Consider the following 22,747-nt stretch of genomic DNA (forward strand, 5'->3'; position numbering starts at 1 on the left):
CACAGAATACACCAGAGAAATTCTTTCCTGGCTAAATAAGCAGCCTAAACCATTAGAACTAGTGTAAATAGTGAAACTGGTCCTGACTTAGAGAGTGTGATATTTTGCAAGATGAAAGATCAGTGATTTATTTTTTTGACAGATTTTTTAACTTGTGCAATGAGAGGCATAGACTCTGAAAACCAATTTTATATATATACCCTGCAGGCAGTGTCCATAGGTGTAATAATAATAATAATTATTATTATAATAATAAATATTCAAAGTGGTTACCAAAGGAAATCACAAAAGCCTATAGTTTGTGGATTGTTTCCACTGGGAGGCCAGTGTTACCCTGGTTTTTCAGAACTCAGGCATAAAAATCAGAAAAAAGGCTTCCAGAGATATACCAGAACTTTTTAATGGACATGATCCAATGAGGCTAAGTTAGAGGCTGTTTACACGTACCTGACATGAAACTCATGCAGACGTGAAATTTCATGCCAGAATGAAATTTTTTTAGTGCACACAAAGCGTTACTGCTGGCATGAAATGAGTTTTATTTCATGCTGGCATGAAATGCAAACTATTCTCAAATATATTATTGGGTCAATTGGTTCACCATATTCTCCTTGAGATGGAGTTCATATTTAGCCATGTTTAAATACATTTGATCACGCTGGCTCAAAGAAAGGTTTTTTTCTATCATTTTACGTTTGTTATCTACGAATTTGGCTGTGACTTTTTTTGCCATATTATTATCAGCATTGACAGGCAATTTCTCACCACCTAAAGTATTTTTAGTTTCTTCTTTGTTTTCAACATCATCATCATTGTTATCAGAATCTTTGAAAAATTTGTTTTTTTGTCAGCAATCGTACTTTTGGAGTTCGCAATGGAATTTATGGCTGGTGATCCACCCCAGAGATTCTTCAACAGATCCCAGTTGTCACATACTATTTTGCCACTGCCACTCCGGTGATCTTTGTTGACAGCCTTTCTGTAGTCCTAGTTTAGATCTAACACAGTCTAGATCAGATTGGATCCATGCTAGCATGGAAAACGGACGTTAAGCAGAGAATGATGATGATGATGATGGGCACTAGGTTGTGAAATTTATGTCAATAACACCTAAAAATGATGCCTGCTATACTGCTCTGTTATCAATGTGATTGCAAAGATATAAAAAGATTAGAATTACATTCAGCACAAAAGAAAAAATGATCTCCAGAATTGTGTTTTAGAGAGAATACGGTAAGAGTCTTGCTGTATTAGATTTTAGCAAGTGTAATTTCAAACATATATAATAATCATATGAAGGAAGGTGTTACAACAATAATCTTTTTTTTACGAGATGGGATCAGAAAATGTTTGTTTGTTTTTTAAATTTTTGAATTTCCGCGCCCGAAGGCGTAGGAAATTCTTTAAAACCGTCGTTTTTTCCTTTAAGACCATAAATGTTTCAATCGCAAGACTTTCAACCATGAATGATAGGCCGTATTTTTTGTTAGCAATTTCTTTCAAAATGTGAGTTTATTATGACACGTTTCGTTTTGTTTGCGTTTGTTGTAAGATATAATGTCACTTGTGTACTTTATCTTCAGAGCTTTATGCACCAAAACTCTTCGAATGTTTGGCACGATAACACAACGAATTAGCAGGTTGTCATCAAATGTTTTGGTAGCGAGCGGAAATTCTTAGAGCCCCCAGGGCTTCTTTTTTTTCTTTAAAACTTTGCTTGATATTATTATTTTTTGTTTTCGTGAAAATTAGGGTCGGTCAGGCCTGTAAAACAAGGAGTAGTCTAAACAAAAAAGAATTTTTGTTTAAAAAAAAAAATTTATATTCGATGACGTTATCCTCTCATGACAATTAATCTATATTACAATACCCGTATATGTCCGTCTGTCTGTCACACAAAATGGTAGCTTAGCTGCGCAAGTAACAAGACACACGCAATGGAGTAAAAAAAGGACAGGCAAAGCTGTGTGTTTTTTAACGGGCTAATGACTAGTTATAATATTCTCTTATGACAAAATGTTTAAAGACATATCATGGCGGTCATGATGTGGATTGAGAATGTCACAATGCATCGTGAAAGTCGACCCCACAATGAAACCCGACCTCAAGTATGCTAAAATGTGGGATGACGCACCAATACGTGGTCCACAATGTTAAGTGTCCTGATTCCAGTACTGTATGACAATTAACAAGCCTATATCATGGCCAAATTTAAGGTTGATCAAAAAGCTCAGGCAGTAGCCAAGAACTGTAGCTTCATCTGAAGTCCACATATACATGAGAGTGGGCAGTGATCAATGACAAGATGACGATGAAATAGCCACAGATTTTATTAGCCAAGATGGAACCCCTCTTGAAAACAAGGATATTATTATTTATTCAGGTGGAGAATATTTACAAAATATCCTAACATTGTCTGCAAACACTTTCTATTTTTAGTGCTCTATGTGGGAGTCAAATTTTTCTAATAAAGATTAAGTGTCACCAAAATCCACCTGCTATATTTTGCTATGAATTTTACAATTGGATTAGGCAAACTATGGTGATATTTGAATCATGTATATAAAGTTTACCTTACATCACAATGATATTCCTCATATACTTTGATGGAAGGTAATTATGACATCTTATTCTATTTCCATTCCGAGCATGGCAAGAATAAGGTATTAGATTTATTTTCTTTCTATTTCTAAACTGTTTTCTATTGGCTTTTTAAGATTTATAAAATATGTAAGTAATGGCTAGTGAATTACAACGGCACTTGGAAGAACTTCAGGATGTTTTGAAAGTGAGAGATTCTTCAGCATATACACAAGCTGCTGTACTCGTTGAAAATATATTCAATTGCTCGCTTAATGCTCCTGAAAATGAAAGAGGTAAGTAAATTAGTTGTGTGACTGATGAAATAAGGATGATCGTAGAATAGGAAGTAGTAAACGAGGAGAGAGGGATGTGTGGGTTCAAGTTATTGCATACACCAGCATTCGAAGCAATGTAAATATTATTTGGAGTGTTAAAATGTATGTGCCATGGTTGCAATGTTCCTTTTTTTCTGTAAATATTACTTAAAAGTAAGGAGTATGAAGTGTAGAATTATATTGAGATACTTAAATTAATTAGATTTGTTGGCTCTCTCAGCCTTCTAATTCTCAGCCTTCATGTTTGCACTTAATGTGTTAACAAAAAATCATGATTCATATTTGTTTTATGTGTATCCGGTGTTTAATTTCCTTCTTGAACCACAATTATTATGTTTTTTCAAAATTTTGTTCCATTAGTATTAAATGTAAATATTGCAGTTCACACTGAAGATAAGTTTACAATAAATAATTCATTACTCACTTCTTAGTTAAATTACAATTATATGGCTTTCGTAGCTAAACCAGATTTAATAAAATAGATAAGCACTTAAAGTATTTAATGTGATATCAGTTAAATGGAACTTTTAGTTGTATTATTTCTGGTAACGAAAAGGGTGAAATCAAAAAACATTAAACATGATTTGTGTAACTAATCTACTAAAATCAAACTGACAATCCAAGTAGTTGATCTTCAGTATAGATCAGGTACATAATGGAGATATGTGAGAGTGTTACCTCAAAAATGATTAATATGTTAATTAAATTGTTTTAGCATTTTGCTCATCTCTTCTCTTCAACGAAGATTTTGGCATTTTAAAAGTGTTAAAGGCAACAGTATTGTTAAAAGAGGTAAATGATATGGTTCTCATTACTGACCATTTTCTTTCTGCATATCAACAATAATTTAAATGACAGAACTTTTATTCATGTTTATGAGCATTTTGTGCAAACATTTTAGTATGAAACTGTCAAAGCAAATATTCTTCGCTTTCTCGTTGAGTACTGCGACCAACAAGTAAATCGTAGTATTGGACAGTATTTGAAACCTGTAAAGGTATATTTTATTTTATTTTGTTATTGTTTCCATTATGTTCAATTGGGCATGTATTTTTATTGCAGTAACAAATCATTTCTTTTTTATTTGAAGCTATAATAACATTAAAAAAAAGAAAATTTTTTGAATAATTTAAAATTGTGGCACTATCTTAAAATACTAGCTGGGAGAGGCTTTGTCACCGGTCAGGTATTACCACAGATAAATTAGGCGAATTCACTAAATCTGGATCAGTCTACTTGTTTATGAACCAACAGGTTAATAATAACTGTGTATCGAAAGCACATAATCCTATAGAATTTCATCAGAGTTTTTTTTACAAACTGCAGACTGTAGAGCTCTACAATCTGCAGTTTGTAAAAAAAAATTGCATTAGCTCAACTTTTTGGTTTTCAAAACTAATTTAATGAAAGTCCAAGCAATATTATGTAAACCGATATTAAAAATTTGAATCAGGTAGTAAGAAAAGGGTTTAATGTTTTGGCAAAACAATTCTTAAAAATAACTTATGTGCATTTGGCCTATTTCCTGCAATGAGATATTACTCTACTGTGAATATTTGACCATAAAAAATCATAGGAAACACATATTTCGGATAGTACGCACAATGATACCTGTAGGAAATTATATTTTTTGTATCTTCCAGTTTGTCATGTCAATATAAAGTTTATTCAAGATAATGGTATGCAGCCTAATGTTGTTTGATGTGCCATAACTCACCTAAATGCATTAACCTTAGGCTTATTTAACACCCAAAGCATGTTTAAACCTCAAGTAAATAAATTTAAATAAATCTGCCTAGAAGATGACAGATCTTGAACCAACAACCTGTTACTTGCTTGGTAATTGCTTTTCCCACTGCACTGTTGATCCAATGCTCTATTCCAAAGACATGAAGTAGACTACAGTACCGCCCGAATGTAACTTTACATGTGCGCAAGTTTTACGACCTCGTGTAACGATCTCATGTCTACATAAAGAACCTTCACATATCTTTTGTTTACACACAAACTTAATTGCTTTCTATTGTTATCGTTGTGTGCGAGTCATAACAATAAGATTTGATGTATCCTTTTGTTGTCACATGTAACATGCATGTTATTGTTTTAAAGTGTTAAAGATCACAAAGGCTATTGAAATATATTATTTTAGAAATATGAACAAGTATAACACGTTAAAATTAAATCATTAAATTGATTTTATGTTTTTGAAATCCAATTGTCTTTATATTTAAAAAGAAACTAATGCTGCTACTTTTTAAATCTTTAAGTAATATTTCTTTATCATCGAAACACATTTTTTAAAATGCAAAACTTTTTAAAGTTCTTCTTATAAAAGGCAACGTTTAACAACGCAAACGGAAATATCCTACGTTGAGGACTTCATGATAAGATTTCAAAAACAAATTAAATTTTTTTCTTAAAATTTAAAACATGATCTAAAAAAGCATTTCTATTGCGTTTTAAAAATTTATAAACGAATGGTTTAACATTGCTGTTCCTGAGTAAAAACAATCAATACTTAGATCTTGGTTAAATTTTTTTTTTTTCGTTGATCTCTTGATGACTATAGCAATTAAATACAACAATGGGACACACGCAGTTTACATGAGCTAATTAAATTTTGCAAACAAGACATGAACTCTATTGTTTTCAACATGCAAAATAGCTCAATAATAACAATAACAACGAAAGTTCTGACACTACCGAAAGCTCATGCGAAGGTGATAATTATCATGTACATGTAAAGTTACATTTGGGCGGTATTGTATTTGGCATATGCAATATTGATCTGATAAATAAATTTAAAACTTTATTTCGTAGTCATAAATGTCCAAGAAAAAAGAGGACATAAAAATTTTGTGGTTAGCTACCTTCGTAGACTTGGAGCCTAGCTCAGCTATACCTCTACAGCAGACTGTCTTAGTGTTAATGTTGTTGATAGTGCGAATAGTCCAGTAATATTTTTTTGATGAAAGAAATTTGTGATTTCAAAAAATAGCGTTATTTGAAGCTACCATCACTGACTCAAAGACATGGTTTTTTTCCATATATTATACCCACTGTATTATAATAATTGGAAAAACCCTGGTTTTCAACGTTAATTAGCATTTTGTCAGTAAACTTACTGCTAAATTACTACAGTTGAAAATACATAACCAAGAACTACAGTGTTGATGAAAAATTATTTTACCTTTATTTACTCATATTCATACTGCTTATCAAATTAGCTTTATTTGTTTCCTTTTTAGGAAAGTTCTGTTACAGCATTCACATGTGATTCATCAGTGAAAGTGAAAACAGAAAGCATAAATGTTCTAACACAGGTTGGTTTTGATGTTTGGGTGTTTTAAGTTGTGTATAATATTTATAGTGGTAAAAAGCAGGTTTTGGAATGTTTTTCTTGCTTTGCAATGTTTATCTTGCTTAACAATTCATTCGAATAAATTTACATTATCAATTTTGATGTTTTTGAGTAAAGAAAAATGCAAACTTGTTGCAATATCTAATACTGCCATGTTAGGCCACATGCGGAGGAGAAAAACCTGGAAATTGTTGTTGTTTTTTGGGGAATAAAAAATCAGAAAAATAGGGAAGAAATGATCATATAAACGTAATTAAAAAAATTGATAAAAAGGTTTTGGTAATTGTTGTTGGCATGCCAAACTGATAGTATCATTTTGGAGACCAAAACAACTTAGACTCTATCAGGAACGGATACTCTTAATCCGTGATTAATGCCACTATTTTCAATAGGCCCTCAGTTCAAAAATGCTCTTACTTAAAATTATTTCTGTTAAAAGAGCCTCTTTTTGAATAATCCCAGCAAGATTTTACGAGTTTAGCACAAAACTATGGTAATTTTTGCATATTTTTATGCCAGTAACTGTCCAAGTGACTGAACTGACTGCTATTTACAAACATTTTGCCAGCAATATCTAATTTTTATGAGCATTTTCATGTTTTAAGGATTAATATAATAAACAAAAATAAATTATTGTTGAATGATATTAGTTATCAAGTCAAAATCAAAGTTACCAATTTATTAACTTCTTCTTTTTATTTATTAACCCCTGTCCTTTTTTTAATAAAAAACAATACTATTTAAAATCATTTCTGGGAATTTTCAGTGTATTTTGCATTAATAAAATTAGAAACTTCATGTCCTTTTAGCTACTCAAACAAACTGAAAGGTCTTTTCAAAATGATCTTGATGTTAAAGGTTTGGTATCCAGGTAAAAAAAATGTTTTTTTGTTATTATTTGAAGCATTGCCATTAACTTCAAGCATTAATAGCATAGCATAACATTCCCATCAATGCTAGTTGCCTGAGTTTTATCGCCTGCATAAATATTGATTTTAGTATGTATATAGTTTAAAAGCATAAAATTTGCTGCCGTCACAATGCTAAAAAACCTCAGGTCTAAGTAGATCCTGTTGACTAAACAATCAGGTAAAAGTGAGACATAATCAGGGTATTCCTTCTTTTAGAAGATATGGCGTAATATTTAGCTGATAAAATATTTAATTGCGCATCCAAAAGTTTTTTTTGATCCACTGTAGTTTTTAAGTGTTAGGCTGTGGTGAATAAGTTCCATAAGTGAATAAGTAGTATACTATAGTATTTAAACAGGGAATTCCACGAATAAAACAGCACGAGTGCTACACATCGCACGCGTAAATCTATTTTAGAGAATTTGCGCATGTGTTTTTTCCGATTTTTTTTCCTGGTTTGTTTTACTCTTATCAGTCCCGTGAGTGTTCTTTAAGTGGTGTAAAAGTGCTAAATATATTAAAAAAACACCCTAGTTCGTTGTGGGAAGTAATTTATAATAAATAATAATTTATATTAATTACAGTACAGTCTGAATGTAATCTACCACATACACGCTAATATCACACCTTTGCGTGGAGGACGGCAGTCGTTTGTCTTCTGTTATAATTAAATCCCTTAAGGGTTTTGCGAGTTTATATTTGCATGTTAACAAAACAATTGGCTTGCGAAGAAATATTGGAGCAATTATATTTCTTCTAATAGTGAGATGCATTGTGTAAATGTATTAATAAGCTATTCCCTTAAGTATTAGCGTGAAGTAATTAAAAAATAAAAGAGAATGTATTGTTGATTAAATTACTTAAAAAGATTCCAGCACGTTTAATTTAAGAAACATATGAGAAGCATTGTTCACAACTATTAAATGCCGCTTTTCGTTCCTAAACTTTTAAAATGTGATTTAAAAAACCTTTAACACTGCATTTAATTAACTTTTATAATTCCTTTGTTAATTTTTTTAATTTTATTTTACGCAAGTAAAGAGCATTATTAGCGCGTGCGATGAATCACACGCCTGAATAGCTGTTGCGCGTGTGTGGGCGCGTGCGGATGCGATCACACGTGTCTCATGGAATTCCCTGTTAAATGCTATGCCGTATATGCCGTATATAATTTTTTAAGCAGTGTGGAAGATCTTTATTACACAGAGAAGTTATGCTGCATTCTAAGGTGTAATTTATGGTGTATTTTTGTATGGCACAGCCTGTGAATCTAGGTTTATAGTATAAAAATAGATTTTAGATACTTCATTCTAGGTTTTGGTCAGAATGTTCAAAAGGAGCAAGAGCTGGTGGAGCAACATGTAAGTTTACACTACTTTTTACTTCTTTGATTAAGCTTGCACAAGTAGTATACTGTGTTTACACCTACTACTCAAACTATGTTTTTTAATTTCAAAATTACTATAATTACTATAAGAACTATAGTTTTCAAAATTTAATTACAAACCGAATTACAGATATGACATTATAATTTATGCAGCATAACTAAATCTAAAATTCTTAAAATGTAAATATCCTGGGACAAAAAGAGCTTTTTTAAAAAATTAAAAAGACTTGTGAACCAACTTTTTAAGCTCTATAATATAAGCCCAACATAATTTTGTACCTTGGGTTCCCTTTGAGTGTAAACCTAATATTATTAATAATCTAAACAGGTCAATCCTTCACATAGAGCGAACAAACAATAAAACAGTAAAAACAATACTTTTCCTTTCCTCCTGCGAAAATGATAAGAGTTTCTTACGTTTTTCCGAGCCAGACAATGGACATTGCTCAAAACTACTATAAATTGTTGTAACTTTATATTTATCATAACTAAAAGTGCTTAAAATAAATAATTTATTCCAGGCGGTCACTGTGGCTGCAAAAAATTTAAAATGGCTTTATGCTATGCTGTATAGCTGCATTTTTGATGAATAATGTTATTCTTGATGAACATGTTTTTTGTTGTTGCTTGAAATTTGGAAGGGTCTTTTTGCTTTTAAAAGGCACAATTATTTGTCGGTCCATTTGACCATTTGTTTTTGTATCCAAATGGTGAAATGTTGGTGACTGTTGACTACCTGTTGATAAAGATTTATTACTGCTATAATGGAACTTAAAAAAACATGTACCAACATTTTTTTTTATGTTTTCAGCAAAAATATGATAATTTATGTCCTTTTCAATTTTGTACGTAAAAAAACCCAGCTAAATTAGCAAACAATGTTTATTTCTACCTTATTAACTGTTTTTATCACTCCAGTTTTATGCAATCAGGGTAGATGTGAGGGCTTTACATTGTGTTTTAGTGCGAGGTGCATTGTATACATTGATGGGTGTGTTTACTGAGCAATTTCCTGACATAATGGAAGACAGAGCAGACAGACTGTTAGTTTTGTATCTAAGCTGTTTGAAACACGAAATGGAGGTAATAGTAATAATATTTCGAAAATCAGCATTGGTTGCAATCATTTTTGTAGCCATCTTGTAGTTATCCTTCTTATATTTTCTCAATTATGACATAATGTTTTTTATAATTTTGCTTTTTGGCGCCACATGTGTTTCCCAGGGGCGGATACAGGATTTTTTTTCCTTGGGCAGATTTGCAAGCGGATTCCATGCGTTTTTTCGCCTCACAAAAAATTGTGCATGTTAAATCAGCTGGGGGTTTAGGGAGGCGCTGTTAGCTCCCCAAATCTGGTCTGGGCCAGAAGAGTTAGTTTATTTACCTAATATAGCACTCCAAAATGCAGCAGACAGAACCTTTACAGGTCAATCCTTCACGTGTTATTTGAAAAAAACAATCACAAAATTAAGGCTAAAATTAGCCAACCAGTAAAATTTCTTTTATCCATAAAAACACTTGCAAGCTCGTTTTTGCAAGTTATGCGTATAGCTTTTGGTTAATATTGAGACTATAAATTCTCAGAAACTAATTAAGTACATAATTTTTTTAAGTCAGTATGCAAAACGGTAAAAAAGTTTCACATTTAATCATCTTCATCATCATCATTCTTGGCTTAACGTCCGTTTTCCATGCTAGCATAGGTTGGACGGGGTATATCTATTTAAAATATTTAATAACATGAAAAAGGAGGCCTATAAGAAAAATAAGCAAAAAACAACAACACGAAAATGATAACAACAGATAACTACAATAAATTAAAGAAATGGCAAGATTGTATCAAGATTAGGGTTGTAACAAGTTTACATGCGAAGTCATTTTTGCCATTTTAGTAAAATCACAAACATTTTCCATGCCTATCAGCATGACAACATCTCTAGTGAAAATGTGAAAAACATTTACATTTCATCCATTTCACCCATTAAATAAAACCATGCCTTTTTCTTATTGGAATTGTATATAATTAGCACACCCTTCAGGGATTATTTCGATATGAAGCTACAGATCTTAAACCAAAATATCATCAACTCTTGTTAAAGTCTTCCTCTCAAAACTAGTGTTCTCTTTATTGGCCTTGTGACATGTTGAAAAATCGTTTAAAAAGTGTCTATTTCCAGAATATTTCAATCTACAAAAGTTAACATACAAAGTTATTATGAAGTCAACAAATTGGTATACCTTACACATTTACCAACTGGCCAGATATTTAGTTTATTGTGTTGTTATAAAATGTTTTGTTACTTAAATAAAGAAGAAACCCAAGATAACTCCAGCTTTTTCAAATTTGTTGAAAGTGAACTATAAACAGTTTCATGTTCACACTTTCTAGCACAGCAATAGAAAGCAATTGAGTATCTTACTCTAAGATCAAGGGAATTAAATGTAAACATATATACCTGAAAGCGTAGCTAGTAGTCATTTAATTGATGCTATGATTTTTGTTAAGTCAAAGCCTGCTTTTCTGCCAAACTGCTTTTCTTCTGCAATCACAGGTGGCACAGAGAATAAATGTTTTCCAGTAAGGTTTATTCTTAGCAGCATTGCTCAACTTCTTTCGGCAATCATATATTCAAAACTTCCGTTTACTTGCTGCAAGTCAATACAAAACGATTCCTCAGCCTTTTTTCAGTTCAGCCTTTGCCAAAGTTGGCCTAACCTATCAAACAGACCGGCTACCGCGAACCAATAACAATAGAAAAAGTAAAATATTCCTACGCAGCCATCCCCTAATATAAATCTTTCTTTTACCGTAAATTTCAATGACTTCGGCTAGATTCTTTTTACATCACAAATTCTTTTGTTTTAACCAGAGTCCTCAAGTCCACACTTTGACGAGATTCTTTAAGTCACAAATTTTTTTTTTTCACCAGAGTCCAATGTCCACACTTCGGCGAGATTCTTTTTGACGTCATAGTTCTTTTGTTTTTTTTTATTTAACCCTTTTCGGTCCAGGGTTTTTTTGAACATACTATGACCGGGGTTGGGGGAAAGATTCCGCCCCCCCCCCCCCCTCAGTAATTTTTTATAGGGTTGTTCAAATTGGATCAAACTTGGCACATTTATAGTACGTCATAAAAGGAACCAAATAGCAGCAATAAATTTTTGCTTGCGTCAGCACATTTTTTGTAACATCATCAGAAGCTTGAAATTTGTTAGAAATGCAACTAAATACTTAAAGTTTAATTACTTTTGTTCCATGCATCCTAATTGAAGTTTCTGAAAGCTAAATAAAAGTTACTTAACATATTTTCTGGTTTTAACGTGGTTCAGTTAAAATAGTGCCAAAAATTGCCCAAAAAACCTTTTTTTTTTTCGATTTCTGAGTAAAATCCAACGAAATTGGGAAATCAGGTTAATCACATGTCCAAATTATGCAAAATGATTCTTCTTAATAAAACAAAGTTTTGTTGCAAGTTTCAAGTTCTTAAGATAATCCTAACAGGAGTTATTAAATTTTCCCCATTATAAGGATTTCATAGAAATTTTTAGGGGTAGTTTCGAGTAATGCCCTATATCAAGGCCTGTGAAAGGTATAGGACCTAAAACTTTGGCACGCAGGTGTCTAATAGATAAATATTGAAACACTATATTGAAAATTATGCGTTGCTTTAAATCAATTACTACTTTTAGTAACACATGATTTTCTCAATAGCAAATTTTCTCCTTAGGCGAGTGTCAAAGTCTAAATCTGCCCCTGTTTCCAATATGTTTCCAATAAAATTTTTCCCTTTTTTCAAATTTCTCTCGAATATAAAAACAGGCTAGTTTATTCTATTTATTTCGTACCACATAGACGCTCTATCAAAAGTTAAAAATTCCTAGTAAAATTAGAATAGATATTTTTTGAAAATATTGTGTGGTTAGTTCTCAAACAAAACTAATTATAAAATTTTATTTTCTGATCTGACAAAATACTTAATTCTTTTGTATCACATATTGTAGCTGTGTTTAACTTTTTTAGAATACTAAAAAAAAGCCAGAACTTCTTATCATTGCTGGCTGTTTCAAAGGGATTACAGGATACTTGAATAATTTTTCCCAATCTGTTGCAGAAGGTAGGTTAGTTTTAAAATAAAGATTTCATACAAAGAAGAAAAAAGAAATCAAAAAACTAAGCAAAAGACTTTATTTTTTCCTTACAGATTTATAAAGTCTTCAACGTTTTTGTAACAGACTTTTTATTTTTAAATCAAAGCATCTTTATAGTTTTTAATTTCTTTTTAATTTGTTCATCTTTAAGTTGGTTTTTTATCACACTGTATGTTCATATTTCAAAAGAAACTTAACCAATTTTAAAGATCTGTTATTTCGTATCTTGTTGCAATTTGTGGATATTAAACACCTCTTAACGAAAAATGTAATCAAATTTTAAAGATCTGTTATTTCGCGTCTTGATACCATTTGTGGAGATTTAACACCTCTTAATGAAAAAGTGTAATCAACTTTAATTCGCATTGAAAATGCTCTTTTGATTGCTTTTCTGAATGCAGAACTAGTTAATGCATACATTATAGGATTGGTAACTCCTGCAAGCAGGCATGGTATTAAAATGTATCGAAGGAGTCTCGATTTCTCATATTCTGCTTGTATGTTATTTCCGAAGTATGAAAGTGAGCTCAACATCCAATAAAGACCAAAGGGTGACCAACATACTAAGAATGCGGCTATTAATGCTCCGAGAAGAACAATAACATGTTTCCTATGTTTCAATTTTGATCTGTTCGCAACTGATGGTGTAGGCTGTATCTTGTATAAGTGATAAATTGTCATTAGATATGTCACAGTCATTACCATAGTTGGAACAAGTAAACCAAATATAAACAGGAAAGCATTATATAGCAGTCCAGTAATAGCACTAAACAAATGCTTTCTTACACAAAAGCCATGTATTTGGTCCAACTCCCATGAGAACAGGTTTGGCACCAATGATAAATAACCACACAACCAAAAGCATGTTAAATATACTTTTGTTTTTTGTTTATTAACATGTCCTAATAATGGCTTTTTAATAACAAGATAACGTGTTATTGAGGTGAATGTTATACATATAACACAAGTGAAAGCTCCTCCAAAGAATCCACAAAGTCCGTCTGTAAAGCCACATATTATGCTGTCAAAGTATTTTGATTTGTTCCCAACAGTGCTTAAGTCCACAGCTATAAATGGTATTATACCTATATTCTGTGCGATGTTTGAGGCAGATATGTGAACGAGACACAAATTAAATTTTGTAACCTGTATGCCATGGGAATTGTAAGTATAAATGACCAAGCCGTTCATGCATACTGTAAACACGATTATTATGGTATATATAATGTAAAGTGTTACTCGTAGAGAATCAGAAAACAAAATCTCAACATCTGTAAAACTAGCATTGGTTGTATTAAAATCCATAACTCCCCAAATTATTTTCCTTTTCCTTACTTCGCAACATCTAAAAGTTCTTAAATATGTACAACAGCTGCGTTTACTAATAAATTATTGTTGTTCAATGTAATTGAACAGAAACTCTAACAGTACTAAAATTTTCTTGTGAGTAGGTTTTAACATTCCTTGGCATTATGTGGGGGCAAATTTAATAAAATCCTCAAAAGCTTTATAACAAATATCTATAATTGTTTTCAATCAATGAATAAATAATTGATTTGTTTAATAAGACTTCTATGTGAATAAATACATTCGGAACAGATGCATTGAATGAAGTAAAAAAAGAAAAAAGCATAGTGTTTAATTATAATTTTTATTTGTATACCATGGCATGCCCATAATACTTTTTATTGTGCACGATATTTTCATCTTTTACTTTACGCTGTTTATTTTTCACAACTGAAAATTACCAAAGTAAACAAACAAATGTTTTAAACGTAATAGATTATCTTACAGAAAAATTATGCATATCACTAAAGCCTATTATACATTGAGATGAGTGTATAATTCTTAAAAAAAATCAGGTTCTGCTGAGTCCAAAAAAGTGTGTATGCTATTTTCAGTTTCAACACCAACAGCTGAGATCCTTTCTTCGGCCTTTATGCTGCAAAAAAGTTTTTTACAAGTACTGCTCTCATTGTAGAGTTGAAAACTCAAATGCTTAAGAATAAGTATTAATAAGTACATACAGAAGTGTTTTGCATATAAAACATATTGATAGAATAGGGAAGGATCATAAAAACAGATAAACAAGACCTTATTTCTTTATTCAAATATCATAAACAATGGTGTTGCTTGGAAATTCAAATGAGAACCAAAATTATTAGACTAATCTACTACAGAATTTAAAATGGTATTCACCATTGTAGATCAATTACCTTGAAACTTTCAGGAAACAAATTGGATGTATTTCTGCATGCGTTACCTTAACCTGATTTCCTTATAGGTTCAAAGCATGCACCAGATATATATAGATACGCAAAGAAATGCATAGTTTTAACTGTAAGTGTTTTTTATATCCTCATTTTTTAATGTTAATCCCTATAATAATATGTGTTAAATTACTGGGAAGGCCTAATAGGAGGGTACATTAAGATTTTTAGGATAAATTTTAGGAACAGCTTTTTTGTACTTATTAAGGAATGATCTCAAAAATATCTGACTTTGCTTGCTTTGTGATCAATTAATTAGACAAAAAAATACCATATTTGGTCTTGTTATTTAACCCTATTCAGTCCGGGGGGGGGGGGGGGGGGGGGGATTCCGCCTCCCCTGACGGTTTTTTTTTAATAACTCCTGATTGCTTAGTTATATGGCTATGATACTTACTGAGTTTCAACATTTATCTATTAGACACCTGCATGCTAATTTTTTAGGTCCCATACCTTTCAGAGGCTCTGATATTGGCCATTACTCGAAACTACCCCTAAAAATCTCTATGAAGTCCTTATAGTGGGGAAAATATAATAACTCCTGTTAGGATTATCCTTAGAACTTGAAACTTGCAACACAACTTTGTTTCGTCAAGAAGAATCATTGTGAATAATTTGAACATGTGACTAATCCGATTTCCCGATTTTTTCTGATTTCACCCGAAAATCGGAATAAAACGGATTTTCGGGCAATTTTTGGCAATTTTTTATCCGATCCATGTAAAAACCGGAAGATATGTTAAACAACTTTTACTTAGCTTTCAGAAACTTCAAACAGAATGTAAAAATTCGCTCTAGAACAAAAGTAATTATATTTTAAGCAGATAGTGGCATTTTTAACAATTTTCAAGCTTCTGATGACGTCACAGAAAATGTGCTGACGCAAGCGAAAGTTTAATGGCGCCATTTTGTTCCTTTTAAACCGTACTATAAGTGTGCCAAGTTTGATTCAATTTGAACAATCCTATGAAAAGTTATTGAGGGGGGGGGCGGAATCCGCCCCTCTGGTCATAGTATGTTCGAAAAACCCCGGACCGAATAGGGTTAAAGGGGTCCCCTATTAAACAAAATACATTTCACATCATCTGATTGCAAGAAATATAATTTAAAAAAGATGACATATTATGAAAAAAGCATGTTAGTTAATAGGGACTAAATAGAACAGATAATAAGTTATAGAATCTCTTCAAAAGTCAAATAGGATTGCATTTCCAATAATTTAAATATCTGCATTTCTCAAGAATTTTAGTTGAAAATTCTTATAATGTGGTTAAGGTAAAAGTGACCAGGAAGGAAAGTTTTATGCCAGTTGTCTTGGTGAATCTTACGATTAACATTTCTTCTTGGAATGAAATGTTTTATGAATTTCAATCACAATTTGCTCTAATGAAAATGGCTGAAAGACAATTATTAACTTTTTTTTCTAGCTAAAAGATAAATTTGTTTCAGCAACTTTAATATTAAAACAGCAGGTTCTAGTCTGTATAAATAAGTGCATTAAAAACTGTAATAAATAGGACAATGCATTGAGGGATAATATTTCTTCTCTTCCATGGCCTTGCAATTTATTTTTAGCCTGTTGCTTTGTACAGTCATGTAGTAAGGTTTTTTGAGGACTAAACTTGGTCTTAAAAACTATATTAATATGTGATATATGAAATGTTGATATTTGCTAAGCATAAACCTTGTTGAACTGCAATGTCTTATTACTGCCAACAGGTAACCATTAGTAATGTAACAGTTAATAATGTCCCTTGGTAAATTGTGATGACCAAATCAAAATATTGCTGGCAAAAACATATTTTCTTTTTGTACATTAAAATATTTTATAGGATTACGGCAGATATGACGCTCCAAAAGGTAATGTAAAATATACCTCTATCATTTTTTTTGTTTTATTTTTGATCTAATTGTTATTGTCTTTAACAAGGTTATACAATGTGTTGGAATATCTGGACAAAAATCTGTACTTTTTTCATTTTTTCCAACATTGTTTGAATTTTAAGCTTTTAATAATTTTAATAATCAAACAGAAAAATCAAAAACTAATTAATCATTTTAATTAAGAAAGCTTTTCATGTATAGTTATAGTAATTAGAGTTGGGAGTAATAGAACTAAGATTTATTTTAAAAGATTTCAGTATACCTGACTAGTAATTGAAAATTTTCAAAATAAAACTTACGGATTGATGAAAATCTGTTTTTTTTTTAAAACAAAACAGTATAACCATATCTTTTGTTTTTATCAAACATTGGCTATGTAGGATACACCTTTTTCAATCAACTTTTTTTCTGTGCAGCAGAGTAATTACGAAAAACACAGCATGATTACAAAATTCACAGCATGATTATGATAGAATCTCCGCCTTTTCACTTTGTGGTTTCCTCATTTATATAGTTGGTACGCAAATAAAGATAAGACAGATTGGACTTCTTAATTTTATATTCTTGTAACAGGACATATTTATTTACCTTGCCTTGGGCCATAATTTGAATCTATTGCTTTTAAAATAGTAATAATTGTGTTTTAACTCAAGTATAACGTAAGAATTGAGATAATTCATCAGTGAGAATTTTGATTGCCCAATAAGGCCCCTGAAAGCTTTAAATATGTAATTTTTTTCTTATTTCAGAAAATTAACGTGCAATGATTTTAACATAAAAGTAATTAATGCAAAAGAAATTACCGTGGTCAAGGAACTTTTACCTTAGTTTTTAAATAAAATTAAAACAGTTTCCACAAGTGGGTTTTAAATTATATGAAATTACGTATTTAAATCTAGTAGGGAGAAAAACATAAGAATATTAGTTTATAACCAAAATAGTAGTTTTGTTTCTAACACAAGAACACAATAATTGAGTAGATATATGAGGTAGATATATTTTATAGTAGTTTTTTTTGTTATTATGTCATATATACAAGTTGTCACCTTTGTTTCATGGAGGATTAGAAATACCAAAAAGGTGTTTGCAAATTGGTTTAATAAAAAATTTAAAAAAATGGCTATCCTTAAAGAGAAGGTGCAAAACTATTTTTGTTATATGGATAATGCAGATAATGTAAGAAATTTTATAATAATCACTTGAGGAGAGCATAGAAAAAGATAAAGAATCAGAAGAATCAGAAACAAATGTGATAAAACTAAAGTGTATCAAGCAAGAACTTTTAAAAAATATTTTTGACACACTTTCTGGACAATGTTTTTTTACTTTTTACATTTAAAAAATGTATTAAATGCATAAATAAACATCTTAAGATATTTGTCCATGTTAAATTAATTATAAACGTATGATATGCTGTATGAAATTATGGCAAACCGTATTACCGCAATGGCGCATTAATTTATTGAAATAGATGAATCTTCCATATGCAGCATTTGGCACACTCTACTTTAAACTTGTATTCAGTTTGTTGTTATTTTGAATTTGCCATGACCATTATGAAACTTTCAAACATTTTTTTACAGCTGCCCTGACATTATTGAAACGCCACTGTGCACTATTCAAAGAACTTATCACAGATGACGCAGAGGTATTTGTGTAGTAATTAGTGTACAAATCATTTCTTAAGTTTATTATATACTCTACATCGTTTTTGTGAAGTGTATCAAGAAAATCATTTATAATTGAGAATAAAAAAATATTTAGTAGCAACAAAATGCAAACAAGGTAAGAAAAAATTGTATTAAATGAGCTAGCTAGGTCAACTAGCTCTAAATCGTTCTTCAATCGTTTACTTTTATTAGGTAATTTATAAAGCTTTGGAACAATGGAACAGCCACATCAACAGAGACTTAAAATACCTAGCAATCTCAACAACAGATGCAATACTAGAACAAGTAAGTTCATGTTGTTTGCTTAATGGACTAAATTTACATGAAAAATTATAAGGCATTTAAGGGTTTTCTCTTCGTACAATGCTACCGTCAAAAAATCACATGTCCTTCTGCAAAATGATCAATTATTGTAGGTCAGCAACTGCAACTGATATTTTTGTCCGCTTTAGTCAGCATTTGCAGAGTACCAACTTGCAATTACAGGGCTAAAAATTAAAATAAAAGGTAAAATACCTAACAGGACTAATCATTACGTCAGTTTTATATCTACTTGTATTATATTGTGCTATATACACAGTCAATGTTGTTTGTATTGTTTTCCCATTGATCTTTCTTTCTGTTTCTTTAATTTTTTCTTTTTTGTTTCCATTTTTTATTTTATGGCAATATGTGGCCGTCCAAGGGAATTTGATTACAAATAATTTACGTTAATTAGTGTGTAAAGTTGATGCTTTAGCACTAAATGTTGAGATTTATTTTAAATACTCATGTTAATCACCTTTTTAAGTTCCAAGTAATAAAATTTATAAGATGTAATGGAACTTAATTTTGATAATTAAGCCTGGTTGGAAAGTTTTTACCTGGTGCGTGATTATTATCATGCACTTTAATTTTTTTAGATTCATGATTTTGACCTTCATAACAAAAAAACAGCTATCGTCATTTAGCATTTTTAGCATAGCAAAGTAACTATAAATTCTTTGAAATAAAGTATCTGCAACTATTTTTCTTTTTTGTTTTGTAGTATTATGTTGTTCTTCTGACTGATTCGATTAATAAATACGCACTGTCTTGACTATCACTAAAATAATCTACCATTTGTAAAAATACACATGAAAAGCAAAGTAGATGCCATTGATCTGAAATAAACAGCCTCAGTTTTGGCCTTATATTAAATAAAGTTATCAAAGAAAACACAGGCAGGAGGCCTGTGTTTTCTTTGATAACTGAAGTTTGTATTTAAGTTTGTATTTAAGCTAGTAATTTACTATTTTAACAATCTTTGTTAGTGCTAACATGCTTCTATAACGATATCTGAAATCAATTTTTTTTTACCTAATTTCGACAGGTATTTGGCTTAGTTTTTATTTTCAAACCTACTTTGTATCATATATTTGTCAATGTATCATATATTTACCTGAAAATATTCATATATTCTCATATATTTGCCCTAATTTTGGTCATGTATTCATATATTTTGTATGACAATTTCCCCTAGGAAGCCTGAAAACATTTCTTTTAACACATAAGCATTGGATTTATTTTTTCAGAAAATGCTGGTGCATTTGTAATTTTCCATGTTTTGATAGTTAGTTCACAAAACATATAATTTTGTAACATACATTTTTTATTTCTTTATCATTAAAACGTTCATAATTTTTTATACTTAATTTTTTTCCTGACAGTTTTATAATCGAAATTTAAATTTTATATAACCACAAGCAGACACAAACTGAGTATTCATCATCATCATCATCATCATTCTCGGCTTAACGTCCGTTTTCCATGCTAGCATGGGTTGGATGGGGTATAATAATGACCCTCTTCCAATCTGATCTAGACTGTGTTAGATCTAAACTCAACTTCCTCTCTATCAAGTCTGTCCTTATAACCTCCTGCCAAGTCTTTCTCGGTCTGCCTCTGGGCTTTGCCCCAGGAACTATCAAGTCTCTACACTTTCTTACCCAATTATCCTCCTCCATTCTTTCCAAGTGCCCCAGCCAATTTAATCTTCTTATCTGGATAACATCTTTAATTCTACAGAGACTTAGCCTGCTTCTTAGCTCATCTAAACTCTTTCTGTCTCTCAAACTGGCATTACACATCCACCTAACCATTCTCATATCATTCCTTTCTAATTGGTCAAGATCTTCCTGCTTCACTGCCCATGTCTCACTACCGTACAACATAACACTTCTTACACAGGCCTCATACAACCTACCTTTTACCTCAATTGACAGGACTCTGCTGGTCAATAAAGGAAGTAACTCTCTAAACTTTTTCCAAGCAGAACCTATCCTGCAAGTAACACTTCTTCCAACACCCCCTTCACTGCCCAACATATCACCTAAGTAACAGAAGTTCTTAACTATCTCTAACGAGCCACTGTTGTACATCATTAAAGCTGGAAATACTTCATTCTCTATAATCTCACCTTTGCAACGCTTGCATACAAACTGTATGCCAGCTCTTAACCTTCCACTAATACTACTGCACTTCTTATGTACCCAATGCTTGCAAGTCTGACAAAAAATTGAGTTACTACCAACCCCTTTCCTGCAAACTCCACAAGGCCACTTTCCAACTACAAGGTCACACTTGACTGCAATGCTACTTATCATGACTTTAGACTTTGCTGTGTTCACCTTCAGCCTTTTCTCTTCTAGTCCTTTCTTCCATTTCTCAAACTTTTAAACTAATTCTTCCATCGACTCTGCTATGAGAACCAAATCATCTGCATACAATAACTCCCATGGGCAACCTGTTCTGAACTCCATCGACAGCGCTTCTAAGACTAGAATAAACAACAAAGGACTAAGTACAGAACCCTGATGTACACCAACATTTACACTAAATTCATCACTAAGTGAATCGTTAATCCTGACACGACTTCTAGCATTGCTGTACATAGACTGAACCATCGTAACTAGCCACTCATCCACACCTAATTTTCTCATAGCCCACCAAATAACTTTACGTGGCACTCTATCAAAAGCTTTCTCTAAATCTACAAAGGCAAAATAGAGATTCTTTCTCTTTCCTAAATACTTTTCCTGAAGCTGTCTGAGTAAAAATATTGCATCTGTAGTGCCACGCCCTGGAACAAAACCAAATTGCATCTTATCTATATCAATTCTTTCTCTAAGTAACTTATCAATCACTCTTTCAATAACTTTCATTACTTGATCAACCAACTTCAAACCTCTATAGTTACCCCTTTCTAATGCATCACCCTTGCCCTTGAAACAATTCACTATTACACTCGACTGCCACTCACTCGGAATAGCACCATCCTTTATAATCTGGTTAGCAAGACTTGTAATAAGCTCAACTCCAATATATCCAGATGCTTTTACCATCTCTGCAACAATACCTGATACTCCTGCAGCCTTGCCAATCTTCATTTTCCTAATAGCCTCCACTACCCATTCTGTCTTGATCTGCATGGCTGGCCCTTCTACGACATCATCATCAGACAAATTATCCTCGTCCCAATCAAACTTAGTGTTAAGCAACCTCTGATAATGTTTCTTCCAAGCTACCCTTTTCTCCTCCTCTGTGCTAGCCAAAACACCTTCATCATTACGTATACACTTCTCACCTACAATGTCTTGATTAGTCTTCTTCATTTGCTTTGCTATCTTGAATACCTCATTGCGCTGGTCTTCCCTTCTTAACACATCTGCAAATCTGTTTCTCTCTGCTTCTGATTTTGCCTTATACACTGCTGTACGAGCCCGACGCTTAGCTTCTAAGTAAATATTTTTACTACCACCTGACTTCCACTCTTTCCAAAGTTTCCTCTTTTCCTTTATACACTGGTCAACCTCATTATTCCACCACCAGGTCTGTCTATGTCTAGCTGGTCCTTTTGTCCACCCACAGGTATCATCAGAAGCTTCTAGAAGACAATTCTTCAAAGTAGTACAAGTACTTTCAACATTGTCACTATCACATTGACTATTGTAGGCTAACTGCTGAACATTGTCACTATCACATTGACTATTGTAGGCTAACTGCTGAACTTTTGCACTAAATTGTCTTGCTACAATCTCTTCCTTCAGCTTCCAGACTTTTCGACGGGGCCTGTACTTTCCCTTGGCTTCTCTAAAACTCTTCAAGATAATATCACAAACCAGCAACCTATGCTGGGAAACACACTCTTCCCCCGATATAACTTTCACGTCCTTCACC

At 32.0% G+C, this 22,747-nt stretch overlaps 1 protein-coding gene across 4 annotated transcripts in view; it reads left to right on the forward strand.

Moving 5' to 3' along the window:
• Positions 1-2,698: 2,698 nt before the first annotated feature.
• LOC130641154 (DNA-dependent protein kinase catalytic subunit-like) overlaps positions 2,699-22,747 on the forward strand; it is a 65,188-nt gene continuing 45,139 nt past the window's right edge. For 2 of the 4 annotated variants that reach the window (XM_057447830.1, XM_057447831.1), the window contains exons 1-12: positions 2,700-2,876; positions 3,634-3,710; positions 3,820-3,915; positions 6,167-6,241; positions 7,089-7,150; positions 8,505-8,551; positions 9,542-9,660; positions 12,599-12,692; positions 15,011-15,066; positions 16,829-16,856; positions 18,464-18,528; positions 18,743-18,835. In XM_057447830.1, coding sequence (XP_057303813.1) covers positions 2,738-2,876; positions 3,634-3,710; positions 3,820-3,915; positions 6,167-6,241; positions 7,089-7,150; positions 8,505-8,551; positions 9,542-9,660; positions 12,599-12,692; positions 15,011-15,066; positions 16,829-16,856; positions 18,464-18,528; positions 18,743-18,835 — 951 coding nt within the window. In that variant the 5' untranslated portion in view covers positions 2,700-2,737. Of the gene's footprint in view, positions 2,877-3,633; positions 3,711-3,819; positions 3,916-6,166; positions 6,242-7,088; positions 7,151-8,504; positions 8,552-9,541; positions 9,661-12,598; positions 12,693-14,721; positions 14,918-15,010; positions 15,067-16,828; positions 16,857-18,463; positions 18,529-18,742; positions 18,836-22,747 lie in introns of those variants that run through there. The other 2 variants (XM_057447833.1, XM_057447832.1) reach the window with 2 other exon arrangements.

Source organism: Hydractinia symbiolongicarpus, chromosome 4, assembly GCF_029227915.1.
Source record: "Hydractinia symbiolongicarpus strain clone_291-10 chromosome 4, HSymV2.1, whole genome shotgun sequence".
NCBI lineage: Eukaryota > Metazoa > Cnidaria > Hydrozoa > Anthoathecata > Hydractiniidae > Hydractinia > Hydractinia symbiolongicarpus.